This window comes from Mchenga conophoros, linkage group LG19, assembly GCF_057382185.1.
Source record: "Mchenga conophoros isolate Kocher_MC1m ecotype Shallow Benthic linkage group LG19, M_conophoros_male_GT1.1, whole genome shotgun sequence".
Classification (NCBI taxonomy): domain Eukaryota; kingdom Metazoa; phylum Chordata; class Actinopteri; order Cichliformes; family Cichlidae; genus Mchenga; species Mchenga conophoros.
Window position 1 is genome coordinate 19,928,707 of NC_140544.1, and position 26,616 is coordinate 19,955,322.

At 41.1% G+C, this 26,616-nt stretch overlaps 2 protein-coding genes across 6 annotated transcripts in view; one reads left to right on the plus strand and one right to left on the minus strand.

Moving 5' to 3' along the window:
* Window positions 1-15,817, plus strand: part of smc6 (structural maintenance of chromosomes 6) — a 31,493-nt gene extending 15,676 nt beyond the window's left edge. The window contains exons 1-27 of one of the 5 annotated variants that reach the window (XM_085256705.1): window positions 52-158; window positions 911-1,071; window positions 1,171-1,282; window positions 2,741-2,846; window positions 2,976-3,112; window positions 3,869-3,930; window positions 4,042-4,122; window positions 4,228-4,329; window positions 4,604-4,723; window positions 4,819-4,914; window positions 5,141-5,287; window positions 5,393-5,481; window positions 5,556-5,726; window positions 5,811-5,989; window positions 7,060-7,261; window positions 7,365-7,479; window positions 7,575-7,735; window positions 7,930-8,065; window positions 8,826-8,906; window positions 9,005-9,175; window positions 9,258-9,395; window positions 9,525-9,670; window positions 12,306-12,431; window positions 12,537-12,642; window positions 12,744-12,896; window positions 13,004-13,101; window positions 13,384-15,817. In XM_085256705.1, coding sequence (XP_085112831.1) covers window positions 925-1,071; window positions 1,171-1,282; window positions 2,741-2,846; window positions 2,976-3,112; window positions 3,869-3,930; window positions 4,042-4,122; window positions 4,228-4,329; window positions 4,604-4,723; window positions 4,819-4,914; window positions 5,141-5,287; window positions 5,393-5,481; window positions 5,556-5,726; window positions 5,811-5,989; window positions 7,060-7,261; window positions 7,365-7,479; window positions 7,575-7,735; window positions 7,930-8,065; window positions 8,826-8,906; window positions 9,005-9,175; window positions 9,258-9,395; window positions 9,525-9,670; window positions 12,306-12,431; window positions 12,537-12,642; window positions 12,744-12,896; window positions 13,004-13,101; window positions 13,384-13,471 — 3,270 coding nt within the window. In that variant the 5' untranslated portion in view covers window positions 52-158; window positions 911-924 and the 3' untranslated portion in view covers window positions 13,472-15,817. Of the gene's footprint in view, window positions 1-51; window positions 260-891; window positions 1,072-1,170; window positions 1,283-2,740; window positions 2,847-2,975; window positions 3,113-3,868; window positions 3,931-4,041; window positions 4,123-4,227; window positions 4,330-4,603; window positions 4,724-4,818; window positions 4,915-5,140; window positions 5,288-5,392; window positions 5,482-5,555; window positions 5,727-5,810; window positions 5,990-7,059; window positions 7,262-7,364; window positions 7,480-7,574; window positions 7,736-7,929; window positions 8,066-8,825; window positions 8,907-9,004; window positions 9,176-9,257; window positions 9,396-9,524; window positions 9,671-12,305; window positions 12,432-12,536; window positions 12,643-12,743; window positions 12,897-13,003; window positions 13,102-13,383 lie in introns of those variants that run through there. The other 4 variants (XM_085256710.1, XM_085256709.1, XM_085256706.1 and 1 more) reach the window with 4 other exon arrangements.
* A 3,391-nt stretch (window positions 15,818-19,208) lies between these two features.
* On the minus strand, window positions 19,209-25,798 carry vsnl1b (visinin-like 1b). The gene is made up of 4 exons (XM_085256676.1): window positions 25,476-25,798; window positions 23,641-23,807; window positions 23,249-23,464; window positions 19,209-21,099 (listed from the first exon to the last, which is right to left on the minus strand). Exons 2-4 carry the CDS (start codon window positions 23,800-23,802, stop codon window positions 20,902-20,904), a joined length of 576 nt encoding a protein of 191 aa, XP_085112802.1. The 5' UTR covers window positions 23,803-23,807; window positions 25,476-25,798; the 3' UTR covers window positions 19,209-20,901.
* Window positions 25,799-26,616: the final 818 nt, after the last annotated feature.

Genomic DNA, 26,616 nt, shown 5'->3' on the forward strand with positions numbered 1-26,616 from the left:
TCGTGTTCCGTGTTTAGAACCGAAATCACACCCACAACTGTCACGGCAGCGGCTCGTTTTCCACGCAGTCACACCGTACGACCAGGAAGTCGTAAAGCGACGCACACTCTTCCCGTGATCATAATATTTTTGAAGGCTTCCCACGAGATCGAGCGATGGTAGGCGACTTCTAACAAGGTGCTATATTGTTCGTGATCCACGAGAGCTGAGCTCTAGCGGAGGTCTGCAGGGGGGTTGTGAGACAAAGAGCTGGACTTTGGTGTGCACTTTTGGAAACTGTTTTCTCACTGAGCTCAGAGGCTCTTACATGTTGGTGCAGCTGGCATAGCAGATCCAGCTCATTGTGACCTATAGATGCAGCGTAGCTCGGCTTGCTGGTGCCTGTAGTTATGTAGAGTTGCATGTGGAAGCAAAACGCTTAGCTACATGTTGCACTGCTGATCATCTATTTGTATCGCCGCTGAATCTGCTAGTTTAGGTGGCGGCTTCCTGACTTCAAGTCAAAATGCATATTTCTTTATTTTTACATGCTGACTCTATGAGAAATTAGTTTTCACCACTGTGTAAGCTTCCCTATACATTTTTGGTGCCGTCTCCAAACTGCTGCATGTCTCGCTGACATATTTACACTTCTGATTGCAAATTTAAACAAGGAACTACTACTAATACTGATGGCTTATTTAGGGCTTTTGCAGGTGGACACACTTATTAATAGAAGCATTCAAATCTGCCCAGTTTAATAGATTAAGACTGAACGAGAAAAGTTGTTCTGGTTGTGCATTAGTAGAATTAAAAACTTATCAGTTTGCAAAATGAGTGAAAGTTTCATTTAAGCTGACAGTGCTGAGCTATAGGGGGAGTTAAAAATAATGGTATCTCATTTGCTTTGTCATGTTAACTCTGTTGACAGTGACTTGTTCCAAAATGAGTAAGAGAAAAGGCAAAGTGATCACTGAAGCAACAACTTTCAAGAGCCGCAAAGTCGCAGCTGCGAGTATCGAAAATACGCCAGATGATGCAAACCCAAGTCATCAGGGGATCTGTTCCAAGGCCTTCGCTCAGTTTTCTACAGTGAGTATTTCGCCCCAACATTAAAACCCACACAAAGTTTTGTCTTTGCTCCTCCCGGCTCGTTAAAGGTTAAATATCGTTTTCTGCTTGTGTTCTTAGGGTGACATTGGACTCATTGAAAGCATCACTGTGAAGAATTTCATGTGCCATCATTCTTTTGGTCCGTTCCAGTTTGGGCCAAACGTGAATTTCATAGTTGGCCACAATGGAAGTAAGAGCTTTCCCTTCACTTGATTGTACCTGGATGTTGTCATGTCTGACATGTGATTTTAATTGGGTATAGCTTTCTTTTCCCTATAGAAACACTTGCTGGCCACTTTATTAGCTACAGCATGCTAGTTTGGGGTTGGACCTTCTCTCACCTTTGGTCCATGTTGACATGAGTTGCTGCAGGTCCATGATATGAATCTCTCATTACACCACATTCCAAAGGTGCTTTTGGATTGTACAAGCTATTTGAGTACCTCGAACTCACCGTCATGTTCAAGAAACCCAACTGAGAGGATTTGGGATTTTTGTCATCCTGTGTTATCTTGCTGGAAGCAGCTTTTTGAAGATGAGTACACTGTGGTCATACAAGGATCGGCATGGTTAGCGACAAAACTCGGGTTGCCTGAGGTGTTTAAACAATGCTCAGTTAAGCAAAGTGTGCCAAAAAAAGTAGTCCCCACAACATTACACCACCAAGAGCCTGAATTCAAATTTTGATGCTACCATCCAGCCTTGGTTTCCTGTTCTCAGCTGACCCAGTCTGGTCTTCTGCTACTGTAAGTTACAAGACTTGCTATGCTCTGCATTTAGAGATGTGTTTCTGCACGCCGTGGTTGTAACAAGTGGTTATTTGAGTTATTGTTGCCTTAAGCAGTGCAGTTATTCTTCTCTGACCTCTGACATCAACGCGAGAACTGCCGCTCGCTCGATATTTCTCTAGTAAACTCTAGAGATGATTGTGTGGGGAAAGTCCCAGTAGATGAACAGCTTCTCAAATACTCACATCAACAACCACGTTACATTCATGTTGCACGTAAATCACCTTTCTTCCCCACTCTGATGCTTGGTTTGAAATTCAGCAGATCATCTCGACCATCTCTGCATTGCGTTAATGATGAACAGTCGTACTTAAATCGAGAGTTTGTTTTTAAAATGATATAACAGACTTCTAATATATCAGGAAGGAATGGCATCTTTAGACTTCAGGCCTAAATCCAGAACAAAACCTTGTCACCCTTTGTGGATCAACAATACAGAGTGAATGAACAACACCCAATTTTGTTATCTACAGAAGAACATTTGATCCATCCCTCTCCAGCTTTGTTATTTTGTCACTTAACGCCACACAAACTCCCCTGTAAAACATTTTAAACATTTAGATTTCTTTCACTGGAAAAAATACTTTGCAGGATTCACAAGATTATCATTTATTGCTCACTTGGCTGAATCATTTTAGGTGAAGTATCAGCTTATGTAAGGAACTGTTTAATGCTGAGCTCACTGAAAATTTGTTTATTCAAAGATGGCTCACTGATTTCTTTTTTTTTCTTTTTTTTCAGTTGATGCATCATTTACAATCATTTGCATAGTTTTCTAGCACTGCCGAGCACCGCATGTCTGTAAGATGCTTTACATGCACCGATTTAATTTGTTGTCTTGTAACTGCTTTATCCCTCAGGTGGAAAAAGCGCTATCCTGACCGCTTTGATTGTAGGCCTCGGGGGAAAGGCCACTGTGACGAACAGAGGAATGTCACTGAAAGACTTTGTGAAGACCAATGAAAAGTAAGTAATAGATCCTAATATCGTCCCTCAGTAATAAATTGTGTGTCTTTATTTTAGTGTTAAAAATGCTTCAGATTTCTTTACTAGCACGTCACTAAAACAATGTTAAAAATACACTCTGGTTTCTAGTACTGCAGATATAACAGTAAAGCTGAGAAACAGAGGGCCAGATGCTTACAAAAAGGATGTTTACGGCGACAGTATCACCATTGAACATCGGCTCTCGAGTGATGGATGCCGGACCTGCAGGCTGAAAAGCAAATCAGGTGACTTTCCACAGATGCTGTGACTGGAAAACTTTCTGTGAGTCGGTCCAAGTCTTGTGAAACCTTCTGGAAATCTTAGATTAACCAGACACAGTTGGGAGTGGAGACCAAACACTTCAGCCACACTGTCACCTCCTAATGCTGTATACATTCTTTACTCTCAGTCTGGAATTTTCTCTATAAACTTGTATATATTTTATTTGCATGGCACTGCTTTCAGCCGCTGGTTTTCCTATGTTGTAAATGTCATTTTATAAATAAAAGGAACTTAAAGTGCATGTGCCAGTATGCATGTTCACTCTTGTACCTGACCATTTTCAGAAGAATGTTCTTCTGTATGTTAAGCCACTAACATTATTATAACACTATTATTACATTCTCACACAAAATCACAGAATTTATTCACGTTTCTTCTGTTGAATCTACCCAAAAATTTACCAAAGTAACCAAGTTTAACAGGCATAAATTAGTATTTATGCACCAACAAGATTGACAAAGAGCTATTAGCTAAAAACCTGTCACAGTGAAGTGAGTGTAGACAGTGAGTGTCTACAGCCTGGAAAACACACTGGAGGCTCCGTCGTGTTTTGGGCTAGATATCGGCCAGTGGTGTAGGAGATCTTGTCCAAATTTAAGGAATTATGAACACAGTACAGTACCATCTTATTATTTTCCAATGAGTGGCATGTAAGTTATAACCTCTTTTAAAGGGCAACAGAGGTTCAAACCACTTTACTTGCATTTTATCTCTTTTAGGACATCTCGTCTCAAACAAAAAGGAGGAATTAACGGGCATTTTGGACCACTTTAACATCCAGGTACTTGCTACTTTTTAAATTTTTTTCCTGTAGATGCCCCGAGGTTGTACTGCTTCCTGCACAATCATACACATTAAAGGACTTAACAGGATATTTGCTTGTGTATTCCAGCTGGATAACCCAGTATCCATTCTCAGCCAAGAAATGAGCAAGCAGTTCCTGCATTCAAAAAGTGAAACAGACAAGTATAAGGTAGCGTAACGCCACGTTCGCTAAAAGCGTTAAGATTTAAAGGTTACACCTGCAATGAAGCTCACTTTGATAAGTGCTTTCTTTTCTGCTTTTTTTCGTTTGTAGTTCTTCATGAAAGCAACTCTGCTCGAGCAGATGAAGAGAGATTACATCCACATTAAACACACTAAAATGGTCACGCGGGAGCAGGTTGAGAGGCAAGAGGAGGTACGGCATTCCTCACACAAACCGCTGAACGTTGATGTTGCACATCAAGCGAGATTATAAAGCAAATACACGTTGGAGAAATGTTATTTACATTGTTTATTTTTGGTTAAACACTGACAGTTTTAAAAGCATCTTCTTCTTTGGGGTTTCTCTTGATTTTCTGCCTTTTATTTGGGAACCCTAATTGTATCCAGTTGCAGCTTATATGTTTATCTATGAGTAGCGTTTGATTTTTACATAAATCAAACATATTTTAAAATGCTTTTGTGTCCAGTGTCTCAAGGACCTGAAGCAAGAGTTCCTGCAGAAGAAGGAACGATATGAAAATGTTGCATCCTTCAGTGACATGAAGGTTGTTTTAGAGAATCTGAAGAAGGCGATGGTATGGTGTTTGGTAAGACTTGATCTTGAGGCTTGAACGCAACATTTGCTGGTTGGATAGAGCTTGCAATTTTTAATAAATGTGTTTTTTTTTTTTATCTCTTTCAGGTGAGTGAGAAGGAGCAGCTCTTAAAGCAGTTGAAGGAAGACATTGAAAAGGAAGAAAATAATTACAAACCCAAGGATAACCTTCAGCTCTGTCAGGTGAGTCACAAGTGTTTCTTTTCTGTTAAATATACAACCCTATTTATAAATGTCAGACCACTTCAGACCTTCATCTCTGCATAAACTCAAAGTCCTTCCTTCACATAATGCATGGTTGTGTTTACAGTAGATATCCTGAGGTTGTGGGGTGGAGTGGCTCTATCCTGCTGGTAATTATTTTCAGGCATTGTCTTTAAAAACCTGTTTCTGTCTCTCTCATCTTCAGACGAAGATCATACAGCTAGAGAAGAAGCTTCAATGCATCAAAAGCAAAATTGACACTCTGAGAGAAGAGCAAGAGTCTCTATCAGAGGACAATGTTAAGTTGAAAGAACAAGTGAAGATCATTAGCAAAGCACACAAGGACCAGGAGGTAGTCGCTGACAAACGGCGCTGTGTTAATCTGCACATTTACTTATTTACTGTATGCATAGAGAAATATTTGACGTCATGTTAATGTCACAATCTTTTCCAATAGGTCGTTTATTTTCGAGCTCTAAACAAGCTGAAACAGTCGGAACAAGAGCAAAACCTTCTCCAGGAGAAGCTTAACAAGGCAAAAGCAAGGTAGGGGAGTAAGAGTTCATGTTAATACAGCTGATGTATTTGTTTTCAATTTTTTTTTTTTTACTCTGTTTCAGTAAGAGTCTGAACAGTGAGGGAGACTCGGAATACACGAAACGGCAGAAGAGTTTAAGTAATCTGAAAGAGCAGCTTGCAGAGCTCGAGAATAAGTGCACGCACCTGAATCAAGACATCAAGAACAAACATCAGGCGCTTCTCAAAGGGAAGGAAGAACTGGACAAGCTGAGGTATAACAAAGTAAATCAGCTCTGGTGTAAACATATTGTCAGGGAAGTGAAAGTTTATGATCTTGCTCTCTTTGTATTTACCAGACTGGAGGAAAGGAACGTACAGGCTTCATATGAGTCCAAACTAAAGAGGAAGAATCAGCTGCTCGCCAGTCGATCGAACAAACTAAAGCGCTTTGGAGACCAGGTGCCTGACATGATGAGTGCAATTAGCGAGGCTTATGCCACGGGACGCTTCCTCAAGAGACCTGTTGGTCCAATAGGTAACACTCATTTTTAGGTTTTTGTTTTTTTTTGGATAAAAATATTTTCAGACTTGTTTTTTTTAACTTTTCAGTTCAATACGATCTGCTTGTTAACGTTCTTGATGAGAAGATTGATAAAACTCTAATGTTTGCATACTAAATTAAAAACAAGCGCCAACAACCAGTTTGACTAGAACAGAGACTGAAAACTGGAAACAGGAAGAAGTGAGTCATCTGTCAGCTATCACATCTAAAGCTCTCTGATCAAGAAAACGTGCCCTGTTAGCGTCATTGCCTCACAGCAACGAGGTCCTGCATTCCTTAGACAACTTGTAGCGAGGTAGAGCCATTCACTAGTAGTCATAATACAGTGCAGGGGTCGTTTTTCTGTGCTTGAAAGCATGACTGAAGAAAAGTCATGGATAGTGTGCTCGATTATCTCTGTATGGCAAGTCACAAGCACACAACAGTGGCAGTACAGATAACAAGTTGGAAACTCTGACTTCAGACTTTAAATGGAGCACATCACAAAGACAGGGAGTTGCCCCACATGGTTTAAGAAGCATCTTATTTTCCTTGACATCAAATGTGAAACGAGTCCTGCTTCTCTCTTCTTCACAAGTGTTGACATTTTGTTGCTTTTTCATGAGAAACTGAGAGCGCGAGAACTTGTATGTTTCCCCTGGGCAGATCAAATCTGACCTAACTGCACAAGGAGATTACTTCTGATTGGATCACTCCCCAACTTGTCCCACCTTTCTGAACAACTTAGTTTGTTCTGATTGATCCGTCCATTTTCATCTCATTTTATTGGCGGACAAAAGCGTCAATACATTTCATCATAGTTTTTCACTATCGTGCATTGGTTTTTGTCATGTTTTCATCTTGACGCTAACTAAGCTAACGAGTTTCTAGCTGCAGCTGCGTATTTACTGTACAGACATATGTCTAATGTTCTTTTCTTTCACGCAAAAAAGCAAACGCTGTACCTTTATTTTATTTTTTTTTATAAACATCTTTAACATTTAAATAATTCAAAGCTTTCTACTTTTGATATATTGAAGCTGACAGTCTGTGTTTATTCCCAGGGGCATGTATCAGTTTAAAGGATCCCTCGTTAGCTGTGGCTGTGGAGTGCTGTCTGCGGAGCTTCGTGAAGGCGTTCTGTTGCGACAACTACAAAGACGAGGCGGTCCTCCAGGAGCTGATGACTCGCTTTTATCCAAAGGGCAACAGGCCACAGATTATCGTCAGCCCCTTCTCTGATAAACCGTACAACATTCATGGAAGGTCGGCATTATGTGAGATTTTCTTTTCTTTTTCTTATTACGTTTTTCTGAAACTTTTGTTTTTTTTTAAGCATGTTTTGTTTTCACTCTGTGCTGTTTCACAGGAAAGCATATCATCCGGAGTACCCATCGGTAATGGACATAATCACAGCAACAAGCCCAGTGATTATCAACTGTCTGATTGATATGCGAGGGATAGAATCAATCCTTATAATCAAAGTAAGTGTCTTACTAAGACCTGCTTATGCCTGGATATTGCCTAGAGTGGTGCTTTAGGATTGATGTTGCATTTTGTTGTTGTTGTTTGATCTCAGGAAAAAGATAAAGCGAGGAGGGTCATGCAGCACTGCCGTCCACCTAAAAACTGCCGTGAAGCCTTCACTGTTGAGGGGGATCAGGTGTATCCAAACCGTTATTACACGTCTGATTTCAGCATGGCAAGATATCTCGGTGGGGACATTGAGACTGAAATAAGGTAACCACTGGAAACTATTCAAGGTTTGAGTGACTGTCTTTCACATTTACACCCAGTTGAATGCTCAAACTGGATCTTTATGTCACATGGAAATGACAGCAGTATAAATTGTGCCAAACAAACAAAAACAAACCCAATTTCATGTGACTTCATAGATGTGGTATGTTATGTTTGTGGTATCCTGTCTGTTCCAGTATGCTGGACTCAGACCTGGAGAATTACCAGGCTCAGCTGTCCAGGTTTCAGCTCCAAGTAAACTCTGTCACCGAAGACATTGTGAATATGGAGAGCAATCTTAACAACACCATCCTGACCATGAAGACAACACTGGTCAGTAAAAAGATACACCTGAAGCTGTTTGGGTTTCCTTTCATTTTCTGCATTTGCAGTCTGTCTCCTCTTTTTGTGGTTTCTGGCTTCCAATTAAAGCAGAAAGCTAAAGAGCTGACAAGTGAATTCAGTGTTTGGGCTGAATATGTTGATTACTGATTTTCTGGAGTCAAATGTGAACCAAAGCATATTTTTAAAGGGGTTATATGCTAAAAAAAAAGTAGTTACTTAGTGTTCCAGCCTCAGTAGCTTTGACACAGTAACATCTGCTGTAATATTTACACCTCTGATGAAATCTCACAAGTGTTAGCTTTATTTTGATGCCAGGATTGTTTACACAGAGTTTGTAATTGCTGAGAAATACAATATTCAGTTTGGGCATGTCATTTTCGAGCAAGAAGCTCAGAAAGCCCCTGGAGGCATGAACAGGTAAAAAGATTGTGGCTATTTACTCCCCTCACTAAAAATCAAGTTAGCATCCCTTTCAGTTTTACAGTGATTTACTAATGTACCTTGCTAACCAAGATAGTTGCTCAGTGTTAGCATTGAGCGTGTTTAGTATAAAAAAAACAAAACCTCAAGATGGTGACAACAGAAAAACCAGTCTTGCAAACAGTAATCCATAAGTTACTATGTATCCATCTTTTATGTAAAGTCTATGTTCCAGTTGCTGTTTAATGCTGGCAAATCAGTGCTGAAAGATGTGATTAATGTGATTTTTAATTAACATTAGATAACATTTATTTTCTCTTCGTTGCAGGCTTCTGTGAATCATGTCAAAGCAGCAATAACTGATCTCGTGACTGCTAGTGAGGAGCAAATTAATGACATCAGCTCACTGGTGATACTTCAGTTTTTATTTTTATCTGTTGCGTAATAAACTAAATGCTGCCATGAATTATGCAGGTTAAGTGTTTCTGAATGTTTTAAACTGTGCAGGAAGAAGTTGCCCAAGAGAATCAGCAGAAAATCGAGGCAGAGAAGCAAAGTGTTCAAGAAGCAAAGGCAGAACTCGACAAGCAGCGAAAAATGGCCGAAGACTCAGATTCCAAGTACTCATCTGTCAGAGACCGGATTGATCAGCTTCTAGAGGAAATAGAGCCCCTTAAGGTGCAGTAGAGGTTTTACAGTTTCAGGTCTACAACTTGTTGTTTTGTGCAGGTTTCCAAACCTTTGTGCTCTTGATCTACAGGATGAACAGCTGAAACTGGAGACGGAGTGTGCCAAGCATGAACGAAACCTGAAAATCTTAGAAAACAAAGTGAAGGCTCATGACGACAACATTGAAGGCATGAAAAATGAACTTGCCCAAAGAGAAGAGGAGCTACAGGTAGGAAGTTTTTTTTTTTTTTTCAGCATGATACGGTGTAGTTAAGCTGTAGTTTAGCTATTCACGCCAGCCGGTATTCGGTGAATTCAATCAAAGAAAGTAAGCAGAAGTCTCGTGATGTTACGACAGGAATACGTGGCAAAGGCTATAGAGATCAGTCCGGAACGGCAGCACGTGGTCGGCAACACCAAGAGCATCGACACAGAAATCACTCGACTGAATAAGAAGATCAAAGTGTATGAAAGCGACCACGGCGAGCAGCAGCAGGTGGTCAGGTGAGAAACTGAAGGCTTTCAGCAACAGAGGCAGAAATTATTTTAACAGTTAAAACTCAAATATTTATTGAGCTAATTCATCAATCATGTTAGTGCATGTGTAAACTGTATGTATAAAACTGGTGGAATGTAGGTAATCTAATCAGGTACTGTACCTGTGTACAGACTTAAGGTACTTATAATATATATTAATCCCAGTTTCCCCCTAGACCTAAACTGGCACCCCACTCAGCCAAGGATTTTCACCTGAGCTGACTTGTTTTATTAGCTAACCTAAATAGACTCTTAGGCATGGTTAAAGTAGACCAGAACCATCCAGAACGATGGTCCAGGAACTTTAATTGAGCCAGCATATCCTCTCAGCACCACCTTTTTTCCTTCTCATCGGTGTGATGCCTTCATGCTGCAGATGTCAATAAAGTTGTTGTTACTGCAATTGAGTATTTAGCTGCCTGCTCTGTCTGTGCTTACTTGTATTTGTTCAGGATATAAACAGAGTAGCATTTATCGCTGTTGACATTCAAATGTTTCAAACAGCACGAGAAATAAAGACGCTGCGTCTCCCAGGGAGAAAAGAAACATTCACGTGTGAAAATTTTACTGAATAGAAATGAGAGATGATGAAAGATGTAAGGAAGACGCAAGATTAATTACGTTTAATACATCATTTCAGGTTAGTTTGCAGCAGTGTGGTGAAGTTTACAGTAAAGCAGCAATGTTGGAGCAGTGCACAGCAGCCTGTGTTGTTCATGGTCAATGTCCGGTTACATCCAGAGTAGCAGACATCAAATTTAAGCTGCTCTGTTATCTTGTTGAATTCAGATAAATCCAAAAAGAGCAGCAATAGCACATGTTAGCTGATCACAGCCGTATGCAAAGAAAACAAATCTATTGGAGCTCAAAGTACAAGTTTTTATCTTATTTTTAAGCGTTTTTTCTTCGCAGTGCTACACCTGACAAATCCACTTTAACCCCTTTTTACACATAAAACAACAGCTGAAAACAACCCAGACGTATGAAACAGGCAACTGTTATGATTTGCTATTGTTTTCCTTGCCCTTATGCTTCTGCTAATCAAAGATGACTATCATAGATTGCTACATATGAGTCAGGTTGTTGAAGTAAACAATAGACTCCTCGGTCGCCTGCATGCGCTCTCGACCTCCGGTGTTAAAGACCGTAGGCGCACCACCACAGACGCATCGACGTCTGTGACACACATGGTGCAAAAATAACTCTGCATTAATCGGGTGCAACGTTACATTGAATAATTATTGTTATCTAATAATTGTTGTCACCACACTTAAAGGTGGTGTCTTACTTTAGATCGAACAGTGTTTTTGTATTCACTATCTTGCCTTTATTTACGTATTTATAGAGGGTGCAGTGTTAGAAGCACTTCTGAATGTGTCATGGGTGTTAATTGTTTTATTGACACCTATGACAAGTGGAACGCTATTGGCATCGAAAACCTAGACCTGGTGGAACTTAGCTGTTGTACTGGATAAAGGAATATATTGGTTTTTTGTAATCAAAATCAACCTTATCATATAGATAATATTTTAGAAAGCTCTGTCTCAACCGGCTGCAACAGTTAAATCCTTCTCAGACACTTATGCATCAGTAAAAATATTAATTTAATTATGTATAGTAGTATTACCCTTATAGGACTCATTAGCAAAGTTGATGTGCAGAGCTGTAGCAACTATAGAGATATAAACTTCAAGTAGGAGTAACGGATGGATTCAAGGTGGGGGTTGACAGATGAGACCGGGCAGAAGTCTCTGCGGACTATGATGATAGCAGATGACACTGTGATCTATAGAGTAAGGAGCAGGAGGAAGAGATCCTGGAAAAGTGGAGGTGTGCTCTGGAGAGAAGAGGAATGGAAGTAAGGAAGCAAGACAGAATACATGTGTGTGTGTGAATGAAATGGAGATGACGCTGGGAGTAAAGGTAGTGAAGGTGGATCTGTTTAAATACCTCGAGATCATCCAAAGCAATGTTTAGTGCACAAACAAGGTAAAGAGGAAAGTGCAGACACAGTGGAGTGGGTGGAGATGAGTGTCAGGGGTGATTTGTGACAGAAGGATGGCAGCAATGGTGAAAGGGAGTGTTTACAGGAGGCCTGCGATCTAGTTTGGAGGGGGTTGCACTATTCAAATGACGGGCGGCAGAGCTGAAAGATGTTAAGATCTTTAATGGGAGCGATCAGGAAAGTTGGAGAGGCAAAGCTGACATGTTTTGGACATTTAAAATTGAAGTGTTTAAAGGTAGAATTTACTCACACAGCAAACATGACTCATACAGATTTAAAAGCTAACTTAGTTTGCTGTAGACCAACTGTATTTTTTCAAAAACTTATTTACTTAAACGCTTCTTCAAAGACATCTTCCATCTTTATTCTAACCTATCATTTTCCCTGGATTTCATCTCCCAAGAAATAAAAAAGGTGCTCCTGCTCACTAAGTTTCAGCTCATCTCCTTCGGACTGTCTCTTCCCCTGTACGGATTAATCAGATCTGCCTGCTGGCCATCACTAAATCATCTCCTGCCCTCATTTTACATGTGCACACTGAAAGCTGAATTGAGAAGAATTTAGGCTATGCCAATTTCTTCCCTCTGACCTCATTAGGGAGTACGCCGAGGCCCTCGCTCTCTACAGAGAGAAAACCAACCAAGTAAGAGATTTGCGGAGGTTCATCGATCGTCTGGATAACATCATGTCAGACAGGCAGAACAGATACAAAATAATGCGTAGGTAAGTAACGATCTTGCACGGTAGAAAAATATAATATAAGGATTCATTGACGTGGGAAAAATTGTACTTTTGGCTAAAACTTTTCTTCTTCTCTTTTTCCTGAAGGTCCCTGTCTGTCAGATGTAAGTTATACTTCAATAACTTCCTAATAAAGATGAACTGCTGTGGATCTATGATTTTTGACCACAACAACGAGACGCTCTCTATCATGGTACGTGCTTATCTCTCTAGTTTGCCAGAAAAGTTTGTTACATTACAGCAAACCAGGAGCACAGTTAATATAAGTAACACTCAAGTTTGTTGGCACTGAAGGTAAAGCCTCCAGGCAGGGAGGAGGATGGTGTGAGTGACATGAGGTCGCTGTCCGGTGGTGAGCGCTCCTTCTCCACTGTTTGTTTCATGCTCTCACTGTGGGAGATCACCGAGTCACCCTTCAGATGCCTCGACGAGTTTGACGTCTACATGGTGAGTGCACAGAAAACACATTAGTCGCACGTAACCAGTAGAAAATGCTTACGGGATTTGGCTTTTACTCACTTGAGTTAACAGTTCCCTTTCTTTTGCTGCGGCAGGATATGCACAATCGAAGAATCTGTCTGGATCTGCTTCTGGAGTTGTCAGAGCGGCAGCATCTTCGACAATTTATCTTCATTACACCTCTGAACACCAGGTAATGTATTTGTGTGATGTTAGCCTTGATATCCTTTGACGTTTTCTCTGTGGAGGCTGATGTGCGCAAGCAGACCAATTGTAGATTTTTGTTGTTGTTATTGTTCCTGAAATCATTTTATGTCAGTTTGTCAGGTAAGTATTTTTGATTTCACTGTTTTTCAAGATCCTATATTCTTCTTTTTAAACCTCCCGCTATCCATCTTTACCTTTTAATCTCTAAAAATGACCTGTGCTGTGTGAAAAATGATTGACAACTGATCAAAAGGTTCGTATTTTTCAGCAATCTACCCAAGTCGGACCTCATCAAAATCCACCAGCTGCGGGCTCCAGAAAGACACCGGGGTCAAACAGAAGATGAAGATGTTTAAACTGAGCTTCAGTGACATCAGTGGATGAATGTTAATGGGCATTACTGTATACAGTTAGAAAAAAACATTTATGAACCCTTTTGAATTACCAGGATGTCTTCATTTAATTGCTCTAAATGTGGTGTGAGCTTCACCTAAGTCCCCAGTGGTATGCTGGCTAGAGTAAACAGGCTATCTCAAGAGCTGTTTACTTTAGCCGGAAAGAGTACGTGTGCTTTTGAATTTATTTTGTGACTTGTAGATCCTCCTCGGGTAGCAACAACTCCCATCAGACACTTCCTGTAGCTGGTCTTGAAACTTGTAGAGTGATGAGGCATTTTGGACCCCTGCTTCCTACAAAATAGTTTCAGTGCATTAACATTTATGGATAAGGCGCAACATCTCACTTGGATTAAGACAGAGACTCTGCCTTTATCATTACAAAACCCAGTTTTCTTTATCAGCTGTTCTGTTGTTGGCTTGCTTAGAAGTGCTTGATACGGCGCCAGGCTCTGAGGTATCAAAGCAACATCAGTCCATGGTTTTAAAATTAGATCAATAGCAACATATGATATATTACACCGTGCCATTATTCATTTAAGAAAAATGCAGCGCCCGCAGGTCGGCCGCTACATTTCAACCGCAAGACCTACGTGCGCCTGCTCGCCTAATAGCTGAAGCAGCACCCTTCAGGTCTGGACTTTGACTGAGTCATTGCAACACCTTGATATTTTTTTTCTTTTTCAGCCATCTGGTGTAGATTTGCTGCTGTGCTTGGGATCATTGTCCTATTTTATGGCCCAGTTTAGGCCAAGCTGTCGGACAGATGCCCTCACATTTGACTCTAGAATACTTTGGAATACAGAGGAGTTTGTGGTCGACGCTGTGGCTGCAAAGCAAGCCCAGGTTATCACCCCTCCGCCACCATGTTTGACATTGTGCTGATATACTGTGTTTGCTTTACACTAAACGTGGCGCAATGCATTATGGGCAGACATCTCCGTTTTCGTCTTTCAAAGGCATTTCGTCAGATCCATCTTTTTGAACCCAAGCCGTACTGCCATGTTGTTTATAGAGAGAAAGGCTTTCTCCTGGCAACAATTTGAAACAAACCATACTTGTTCAGGCTTTTTCTAATTGTGCTGTCATGAACTTTAACTTTTAACACGCTAACTGAAGCCCGTAGAGTCTGAGATGTAGCTCCTTTTTACACTTGCTCTGAGCAACGCTCAACGCTCTGGCTCCGGGGTGAATTAAGCACCTTGATCAACCGTTGTTGCGATTTGGCACTACATAAATAAAATTGAATTGAATTTGCTGGGAAGTCCACTACTAGCAAGACTAAGCACTGTGTAAAATGTTTTCCACATTAATCTTTGTCGTTACAGCACGGTGTCCTTCAAGTTGTTTGGAAATGGCCTCGTAACCTTTTCCAGATGACCAGCAACAACCGCTTTTCTAAGACAGCTGCTGATATCTGTGCTCGTTGGCATTGTTTTAACTGCTCCAGACCTCCAAACGAATAAAACGTCTGCTTTTATAGAGGTGCTCACAATTGCTGATGATCATTTAGTCAAGTGCATTTGATTAGCAGCACCTGGCTCGTACCCACCCCCTGAATTCCATTGGAAACATTAAGGGTGTACTTAGATTGCGTTTTGGTTTAATTATTAATGGCAAAGTGTAATATGTCATGTTTTGTAGGTCAGATTAGGTTGTATTTACCTGATTTTAAAGACTTGCTAAAGCCACAACTACTTTGTGTCCTGATAATAAAACCTTAAAACTGACAGACAAACATCCAGGTGATCGTTTGCAAGCTTGAAATGTACCACAGTATGTTTGTGTGGAGTGTTTTTTGTTTCTTTTGTTGCACTGATCTCCATGAAGGCTCACACAAACCAATCTTTCTTGAGATTCTTCTTTCTTTTCTTTCATTTCTATGAACAATCTGTAATTTTTACAGCTGTGTCCAAGCAGCTGTTGTTGTTGCTCATGTGAAGGCTCGTTTTTAGCCTACGAGCGCTTTGAGCGATTGCTCAGTGTGTTCACTAAAGGCTGTTTTTATAATTAGTTTTGTGTTTCTCTATTATCGTTACTTAGATGAAGATCACGCCACGTTTTTAACGAGGACTAAATGAAGCCGTAGTTGCAGCTGTATGTCAGTATTACTGTGTGTTTTCGGAGAACTTTTTATTTTATGTAATGTTTTTATCATTTTATGGCAAATGAATGCAGGCTTTTAAAACAACACAGGAGGTTGTGTGCCAAAAATCATGCACTGTACAAAGTTAATGTTTTGTCCATAATAGATAAGATGTCTGAGTGTAATTTTAATGTTTTAATGAAACACCGAGTGGCTGATGATGATTTCCTCTGTTCATTATTTGACTTTACATACACGTTCTCAGATTTAGTCATTAACGTGAAAAATTTCACAGATCTACCAGAAGTGTCCTGCACTATTAACGTTTTCTAGCAGCTTTTATTCCAGTTTTCAAGAGCTAATGCCTGTGTTCAAGCTGCCACGTAAAGATGGAATCCAGCCACGGTATCTTCTTTAAAATTGTCATCAACATCTGGCAGGGCTGCATCCGGTCGCTGTTCTTCTTTCAGGTTGCCCTTGATTACATCATGTGGCAAGCAGTAACACACATCAGAGGTGGCATCCGCTGGAGTGATGGGCAAACACAACATCACAGATGATTACAGTGTAGTTGAAACACAGTGGCTTAGATAGAAGAAAAACCCAAGAAAGTCAGCGCTGGGGAGAAACCGTTCAGGTCTAATGCTTGTGCACAAATGTTTAGACATCAAAGAAGACTAAAAATACATGAAAGAGATGAGCCCCTCTTGTCCACTTGGATTCTTTATGAGGGAAATGTTTTGATCCCGTCCAGTGAAAGACCTTAGACAGTCAAAGGAGCTTGCAAAGAAAAGCGTCTGGACTTCTTTAAGTTGCTTGAAGACATTTCACCTCTCATCCGAGAAGCTTCTTCAGTTCTAAGGTCAAATGGTGGGGAGTCCCAGATTTAAAACCTAGTGGGAGTAACCCCTCACAGAGGGACAAAAGGACCCCCTGATGATCCTCTAATCGCCTGAGCCAAGGTGTGAAACTGGGTGTGGGTCCCAATCAGCCAGAGTTTCGCATGGGCTCATTGTGAAACCTGGCCCCACCCTATCATGTGATTTCCTGAGGTCAGATGGCCCAGGATGTGAGTGGGCATTAAGGCGTCTGGGGAGGGAACTCAAAACTTGATTATAGATGGCAGACAGTTGGTGTAGTAAACCACCGCCTCTGTTCAAAGATGGTCGCTCACAGTGGACATAGATGGCTTCTTTCACTCCTCTTTCAAACCATCTGTCCTCTCTGTCCAAAATGTGAACATTGGCATCCTCGAAAGAGTGACCTTTGTCCTTAAGATGCAGATGGACTGCTGAGTCTTGTCCCGTGGAGGTGACTCTTCTGTGTTGTGCCATGCGCTTGTGAAGTGGCTGTTTGGTCTCTCCAATGTAGAGGTCTGGGCATTCCTCGCTGCACTGTACAGCATACACCACGTTGTTAAGTTTGTGTTTAGGAGTTTTGACAAAACTCAGGAATTAGCATGATAAGGTGGGGCCAGGTTTCACAATGAGCTCACCCGAAACCCTGGCTTCACACCTTGGCTCAGGCGATTAGAGGATCATCAGGGGGTCCCTTTGTCTGTGGGGGGATACTCCCACTAGGTTTTAAATCTGGGACTCCCCACCATTTGACCTTAGAACTGAAGAAGCTTCTCGGATGAGAGGTGAAACGTCTTCAAGCAACTTAAAGAAGTCCAGACGCTTTTCTTTGTAAGCTCCTTTGACTACGATGACCTGGATGACTGAGAACCTTCACAGACACAAAGACCTTAGACAGAAATTTTGATGATTGAGTTTTCTTGAAAGCCAACACAATGGAGAAACAATTTGGCTTATGCGACTGAAATAAGAAGTTTGTCTTTGTTTGCAGAAACTGAGATGAAGGCAGTGAAATGACAGACCAGTTGGACAGCCATGTGTCATTTGTGGGTGTTCCACCTCTCATCCAAGAGACTTCTTCAGTTCTAAAAATAAAAGAGTCCCAGATATTTTACTCTTAGTGGTTGGTTGTCCCCTCCCAGGTGGTTGTGAGGGTCATCAACCCACTATCGATCATGTGAGTCATCACATGAACAAAGGTGTATTTAAAAAAAAAAAGTATGGGTCATTACCAACACTGGGGGTTAATGGTGAAACCACCTTGTAACCTTGCCCCACTGCATCATGTGACTTATTGGGATCACATGAGGCCAGGTGTGAGTTGGGATTGAAGCACTCGGGAAGGGATCTCATGACGGCATTGCAGGTGGTTGATAGCTGGTGTTGTAAGCCACCACCTCTGTTCAGTGATGGTCGTTCACAGGGGGCTTAGATGCTCTTGGTCCACAATGTGAACACTGGCATCATCAAGAAAGTTCCAGTGCAGATGCATAGCTGAGTCTTGTCCTGTAAAGGTGGGTCTTCTGTGTTGTGTTGGGTTAATGGAGTGCCTGTTTGGTTTCTCCTTTGTGGAGGTCCAAGCATTTGTCACTGCAGAGCATACTCTGTCCTGTTTAGCTTGTGTTTTAGAGTTTTGTCCCATGGATGAATCAATTTTGTCTGAGGGTCTTGCTGGGTCTGCTGGTGTCTGACCTTCTTTCGTGTACATATTTGCTGATTTAATGGAGGCCCAGTTGCGATAACCATGTTTTATTAAGAGCTTTCTTTAAGTGTGTGTTCCTTTTCTTTCCCTTTTTCCTTAGAGGAAATATTTTCTGCCTGGTGTTGTAGGCTCCTTATCACCTCAACGTTGTGTTTCACAGGGTGGTGGGAGTCAGAGAGTAGGTACTGGTCTGTATGTGTGTGGACTTCCAACCCAACAACACAGTCAAGGATCCTGCTGTCCTCCCTGGTGAACATTTGTTTTAAGCCACTTGAGTGAATTTGTTTGGTGGAGGCCTCTACTTCCTGGGTTAAAAACTGGTTGTTTCAGGTAGTGGATGAATTATAGTGTGGATTATTTTGAACTGTGAATCGTGAAGACAAATAGGGAGCTGGAAAAGAGTATAACGTTTAGGGTAAAAGAGAGGTAGTATCAGGTACTTGCTTTTATTCTGATATAGATTTTCTTCTATATTGCTGGATAGTTTTTGATGAAAAATCAAATTGTGATGTCATTTTTCTGTTTTTACGGGGCTGACAAGAGTAGTGTTAAAGTGCTGCATAAATAAGCAGTACTGGAAAGGGTTGTAGTACTATTATACTCGTGGTGATACCCATACTGAGCTACTAAGTCCCAAAGTGGGTGGTGTGTCCAGTGGGAAGCTCTTTTTATCCTTTTGTAAAGATACGATTTAAATTTACCTCACCAATGTGATACCTTGAGACTTTTAGTCAATCAACCCAGCTCTTTACTCAGTTTGCAAATATTGCCACAATATTAGTGCTCTTTTTTTAGCTACTTGTTGTCACTGTTCCTGTTTTCTTTATCAAAAGTCTTCATTGATTATCTTGCAGTAGTTGTTAATAGTCATTTTTGTGGATAATTGAAAGCACTGTCACAAATAAAACTGTAATTCTGAGCAGGTTTTATGCGGATCATATGATTTATGCACACAAGGCTGTCCATCCATTCATCCCTTTGTCCATCCATACAGAGCACTGTGTTCAGAGATGATTTTATTTTGTGCCCATTAAGTCCACCTGGCAGCCCGTGCCTTTTGAAAAAAGCCTGTTCATGGTTTATTTGTTTTAATCACTACAGAATTATTTTTGGGTGCAACACATGCCACATGTATAAAAGAATACAGTCACTTGTATTATGCTTTTTCATATTTGATATAAACATTTACTAGACAAAGAATCTGACATGGTGACTGGCCTGAAATTTATAAATTATATAGACACTGATAATGTAATGCTTGATTTGAGACAGAACAATGACAAGCTTCTGCACCTTCCACTACTATAAGTGGACTACAAGCAGACACTCAGTCCTTGCTTGCATAGCCTGGAAATGGGGAAGCAAAACCGCTGAACGAGAATTTCTGCAATAGTTTCAACCTTCGCCAACTCGTTGCTGTCTCGCTCTGAAACGCTCTCTCAAAAGCTTTATCGAGCACCTCTCTCGAGGGTCCTGCATCTTTAATGACTGCGGCGAACGGAATAGATTAGAAGATGAGACCTTTCGATAAAAAGTTTCTCCTTACAAAAAAGTTTTATACGAAGGAATGCAGTGTGTTCGGTAAACATATATGTAAGGCTTTTTCCCTCCTTTTGCTGCACTGGAAAGTGGAGCCCCTCTCACGAGGGCCCTAGCTTTAAGAGTGAGCTCCCAGCAATAAGGTCAAAAGCCAAGACTATTAATTTTGCAGTGCTCTTCATTTCTGTAAACAAGTTGATATGTACTGAGTAAAGTTTAGTTACTTTAACGTTAACTCGAGTAAACCATAAATCAAAGAAGAAGCCTAAAAAGAAGCCAATCTGGGATCGCCGTGGGGAATAATGCGCCTAATGCTGTAAGTCTGGCCTCGTCTCTAGATTAAGCGGCAGCAGTACAATAATAACATTAAGGGACGCATGTTGCATAAATATATTTCTGCTCATTCTGTAAGTCACTTAAGCAAAATATAATATGTTCACGTGAAAGCTCTTCCTTGGAGATTAGCCCTCAACTGCAACCCAAAAACCTTTCGAAAAGTGTCACACATACACGTGTATCGAATGGAAGGAAGCATGCTCCCACATTACAGGAGGTGAACTAATGGTCTAATGAGTCACATACTGTACATCCCATGCAACAATACTAAATGAATTTAGAGTGACGGTTTCTCTTTTCATAACCACCTAAAGATGAAAAAGGTAAGAGATTTTTTTTTGACACATAATATATGCATGCAAAGAACCTACTCTTCTTGGTTCCACTGTGTGAAAACATCTGGAACAGACAGGAGCCTTTCTACCCTCCAAGAGCTCAATAAGTCTGTACAGTAGAGACAGTTACAATTATCATAGGAATTATTTAGTTACTATCATGTAAAGCGTACAGTAGTTGCAGCAGTGAACACTGGGGATCCTAAATACTGCAGAAACATAATTTAATGCAGTGCTCCACTGATATACAAGCTAAGGTTGAATGAGAATGTAGAGGAGTTACTGTGCACAAATCACATTGGCATGTTGTCAGATAGAAATGTATGATATCTTATAGCTATGTTCAAAATTATTCAGCATTTGACATTCTCATGCATACAACCACAAGAAGCGAGTCCATTGAAAAATAGTCCAAGCATTGTTTTTTGTTATTTTTTTTCCTGTGGAAATGGCAGAGAACCTAATGAGACATTAAAACGTGTGCTGCTGTCCAGAGTGTGTGGATACAGACAGGAAGAGGAGGGAGCAGCGACGGCTCACTTCTGCATGTCACACTGCAACAGGAGCACGATGGACGGGTCGCTCTTTGCCGCCTCTTTGAACTCCTCCAGCGAGATCTGGTCGTCGTTGTTTTTATCCATTTTACTGAAGATCTTGTCCACCCTCTGCTCTGGTGTCAAACCGTCCTCGTTCATTTTCATCATGATCACCGTGCCCACCATTTTGTAGATAGCCTGTGGGCGAGGTGTGGCGAGAAATTAGCTGAGAACTGTGGTTTGCTGTGCAAGAATAAAAGATGAATGGATGGATGAAGCAGTGAATAAACAGATAAAAGTCAAATGTTGAAATAATATCATTTTTGTGGAGATTCATGATTAAATTGCTGAAATGGCTACAAGTAAACAACAACAAGCTACATACAATTATTAAGCAAAAGTAATCCGTGGATGGAAATAGTACCAGTGGTTGAATAATGTATGCATGCTGCTATTTTCTGTCAGCAGGCTGAAATTTGATTGCACACAGAAGACCAAGAACTCTGAATATTTCATTAATATATATCAAATGTGCAGGAAACACTGGGCCTTTACTGATTTATTGAATTATTTCAAAAGCAGTGTTGCACAACAGTGCAAACAAGAGTCGAGTTGGAAAATCCTTTGTAAAAGTGTGAAAATCATTTTGACTTTTTATTTAAGTAAAAGTTATAATTCTACTCGAGTACCCAATAAGTGTGACAGAGTTTTACCAAAAAAACACCAAAAGAACAGATTTTTTCATTATTATTGTTCAATTTAAGAATAAACCCAAATCTTCAGATTAAACTTGAAATGCTATTTTTGAGAATCATGTCGAAATATTAGCTAAAGTTGAAATGTGGACTTGATGAGTTGACACAACAACTTCATCAGCGTTCTGATTGTGTTTTGTGATCATCCATTGCCAGCTATTTCATTTTGCACAAATGAAGCCAACCCCTCGAAGTTTGTGTTTTTTCCTTCTGAACAGATGCAGCTTTTTGCACCATCTCTTCAACATCATTGCACTTATCACCACATCGTGTTTATGTAATAAAAGAGAAATAATTTCCTTGTTATTAAAACCAACTCTTAAATACACTTGCGCTAACTCTACGCAAGCTATTTTGTAGAGGGCAAAGCAGCCATGGCATTTGTCTGACTTGAAACAACAACATTTCAGCTTTAGTCTCAATATGAACAATATTAATATAAAAATATATTTGCCTTTTCTTTCTTAATGTGGCCCTAATACTCCTTTATGCAGTAGTGCACAAGTCGTGTGTCCAAATATATATCGAATGCCACTTTTGGAATAACATATATTCCAAAGTGCCTCAAGAGTTCGCCATGTAATCGGAAGGTTGCCGGTTCGAGCCCCGGCTTGGACAGTCTCGGTCATTGTGTCCTTGGACAAGACACTTCACCCGTTGCCTACTGGTGGTGGTCAGAGGGCCCGGTGGCGCCAGTGTCCGGCAGCCTCGCCTCTGTCAGTGCGACCCAGGGTGGCTGTGGCTACAATGTAGCTTGCCATCACCAGTGTGTGAATGTGTGGATGACTGGATATGTAAAGTGCTTTGGGGTCCTTAGGGACTAGTAAAGCGCTATACAAATACAGACCATTTACCATTTTACCATTTCATTGGATCATCGCAGGTGTCCATGATGTTAAATACTTAAATATTGTTGGGTAGCTCTATAATAACAATAATAACAGCCACATGGGTCAGTTGTAGTCCTGTGTTTAAGCATAATAATTCTTTTTTGAGTGCAATAGTATGATGCCAATGTATTTGTTTATTCTTCAAACTGTTTGGCTGCTTTTGGGTTTGCTAAAGAAAAGTTTTATAAAGACCCAAACTGTGATTTGAACACAGTTACAATGCTCAAATCTCCAAAAGTCAAAATTACTGGAAAAACAAAAACAAAAACAGCTAATTCCCACATTTAACAAGCTGAAATCTGGGCTCTTTGCTCTGAGGTGATTTATTTGAAAACCATAAGTCAATTATGTGAAAAATAACTTCTTACTAATGTTAAAAACTCTCAGGTCATAAAATAATGGGGTTTTGTCTGACTGTTTTTGCACTGTTGCACACTTCAGAGCATATTGACAGTCTCAGTAGGGGCTGTCAATATGCTCTGATATCACTGACACATATCGGATTTATTTTATAGATTGTGTTTCCACAAATAGCCAAATGCAATTCAATACAACTGCAGTTTTGCCATTACGAAACTGTATCTGTACTCAAGGCTCTGCAGGTGTGTGGGAGACTGATAACACCAAAAACCAATGGAGAAAAAAAACCCTCAGAGCCAGTCTCCTGATGAGCAAAAGCTTAATGACTCCATAATCCCTCACCTCGATTATCTCCAGCATTTCCACTCTGGTTATTTTGCCATCACCATCCAGGTCATACATGTTGAAGGCCCAGTTGAGTTTCTGCTCAAAGCTGCCACGGGATGTGATGGACAGAGCGCAGATGAACTCTCGGAAATCAATGGTCCCGTCTCCGTTTTTGTCAAAGGTTCTGAAGGCGTGTTGTGCAAATTTTGACGCATCACCGTAAGGGAAGAACTGCACAAAACAGTAGAGAGAGGTCAACTGGTGCCTTATTGTTACAGGATAAGCACAGCTTTTTAAAAGGGAAAATAAGTCCTCTACTGCTGCATGATTAGTTTGTACAACAAATAACTCCAACAGATGCAAAAGAGGCAGTTGATAAAGAAGAGCGGGAGCTTCTGGACACAAACCTTCACATAAAGCTGCTGGAACTCATCCAGATTCAGCCTGCCACTGGGGCAGTCCTTCAGGAAGCCTTTGTACCACTGCTTCAGCTCATGTTCATTAAACTCTGTGTTCTTCACCAGATCCTCCATCACCTCAGGAGTCAGCTTGCTGTTCTGCTTACCCATGTTTCCTGTGGTGCAAGAACACGTGAATAATGCATTTGCTTTTGCTTCGGCTCGAAAATATTTGTCAGATTCCCACTTCGAAAAAATGAGCACAGAGTGTAAAAAATGTGCTCTTTTTCTTCTGGGATGGCAGCAAATATTGCCCCGGTGCTTATGTTCTATTTCGGTCCCTTCAGCCTGTTTGTGCCAGCCAGTGGCCTGGGTAGCACTGACCTGGATCAACACCATCAGAGCAGATCCAGTTCATCAAATGTTCGATCGCTGCTATCAAGTTTCCACTGCAAACGCTGTCCTATAACCTGACAATGACAACAAAGGCTGTGCTTGCTTGTAAAAGAGAGGCTGCTGCAGTAAGTCCACAGACACGAGTAAGAGCAGCGTGCAGGAGCACACAGCACTGGATCAATGGAAAACACGAGTGGCCTGCATGTAATCCAGTGTTTAAAGAAGCCGTGGGAAAGCTGCACAACAATCAGCCTGGGTTAGTTTGTTTGACAACTTAAGCCAACCACACCAGGGCAGTCCATCAGAAGCCCCACATTCATTAATTATTTACTCATCATGTGGCGAATGACATAAGTGGCCAAGGATGCGTCAACTTCCATTGCATAATTGAACAAATGAGAGAGCAGAATATTATTTGTATTCCAAATACAGGCCGTTGTGGGAGTGTCCACAACTTGAGACCAACATATGGTCCACATCTCTGCAGCATGACAGCAGGCTGGACAGCTCCACCACAGGCAGCACTGCATTGGCTTGGGCCTTCCACAACAAACGGCAGAAATGTGCGCTACAGCCCAAATCACTGCAAACCACAGCTTTTAACGTCCATCCCCTGCATGTCATAGAACCAAGCTTGGCGAGCGTGATTAGTAATTACAGTAACAGATGTTGGGTATTATCTCTAAAATAGGCTACAGCGAATGACCTTGAGGAGCAACATTTTGCAGGAAGATGACAAAACTGTTTCACGGAGCGTTGAGCTGAGAGAAACGGCTCGACGCGCTGCAACTGCGGCGTTTAATAGAAATATCAGCCACATTGCGCACAGGCCACAGGTATGAACGACTCGTTCTGCCATCGGATGCTGTTTTATATCACGCTTTAGGCAATGACATCCGTGTTAATGCTATTAAAGCTAACCGCCTCCTGTGAGAGCTGGAGAGGGAGACGCTGCTGCATTCCGATGGAAACGACGCAGTGAGAGTATTTTCAGATTAGATCCCCCCCATCCTGCTCCTAATGACATCTTTCCGTGCGCATCGGGCCAGCAAACATGTCAAAATGCAAGAAGCAAACAGCTATTTTTAAAACACAACACAGCCCTCCTCGGTGCCGCCGCAGAGCCACATTGGAGGGGTGGGAGAAAAGCGAGAGAGAGAAAAGCCCATTAAGTGCAGAAATCTTGGTGACATTTTGTAAATTCACCAAATAATCGCTCTCTGCCTTATTTCTGTTTTTCTGGCTCTTTCCAGGCAGAACGCAGATGCTTTATTTCAAAGGATGCGCAGGTGCCAGAGAGCCAGCCCTCTCCTCAATCCCCATTCATTCACACCAAAGGAAAATATGAAACATAATGCGCGACATATCAACACGAACCCATCCCTGCATGTATAATCTGAGATACATCTAAGACATGGCACATAGCTCAAAGTGCACGCACTTCTTACCTTATTATTTAGCGATTCTCTATCGGAATAAATCTGCTCTGGCTTCTGCAAAGTACAGAAAACCCCCTGCCGATGAAAACGTTTGCCCAAAAGGGATTATTCTCAACAAGGCTCGCCCTCTTTCAGAGAAAAAAAATCACCCGCTAATGAAATTTCTGGATTTTCCCGACGTTATTCCAGATGAGGCGCAGCAGGCAAGGATCCCACGCCAGTCTTTGGTTATGCGACTACAGGAGCGCGGCGTCACCCGTGTGCATCACAGCCTGATCATAAGTTCACTGTTGCTGCTGCTGCTGCTCGGTTTGGGTTCAGCCTGATCCTGTCACGTTATTACCGGATCTTCATCGTGATGAGGATGGTCAGCTTGAAATTTCATCATCAGGAAATTAACATGTTGGATGTTTCCGTGGCACAAGAATGGAAGATTCATCGCCTATTCATTTTTGGCCCTGATGAAATTATTCACTGCGACTAATCTGAAATTGGATTAAATAAACCCGACTGTGAAATATTTCACTTTTATGGTTTTAGACAAATCTGTGAGAAGAATAAATACATTTATTAAAAAATTTAGAGTTTATAGATAGGCTGTAGAAGACCTGTCACCCCAACCCCAAATCCACCTTCAAAAATTTGACCACAAGCCAAGTTAAAGTGTAAAATTCATTATTTTTTACAAATTATTTTTAATATTTTTGTACTTTTGTTGTTTAAAGCCCTTCACGTTGATCCTAAACACACGATCTACCCTATACTTACTAGCTGTTTCCCTTGGGTACGTTCAAATGCGTCCCCAAGGTGACATTTGGTTTAGTTTTAAAGCTTCCTCATAACCTTTGGGAGACAAAATCCTGAAGTATTCAATTAAAGACCGATTATTACCATTTTCTTTCCCCTTTTCCTCAAAAATAATGTCAAGCTTGTCTTAAAAGTATGAAAAGAACCAACACATCTTGTCCATACTGACTGTGGCTTTAAGTCTGAAGCGACTCCAGATTTCTCACAGTCCTCTTTCTGTGAAAAACTGCCCCATCTCTTAAGGTGGTGGTGGTGGGGGGGGGGGGGGGGGGGGGGCTTCCATCCATGTAAGCTAGTGAGTGTGAATCTCCATGGTGATTAAAAAGTCTAGGTTTGGCATTTA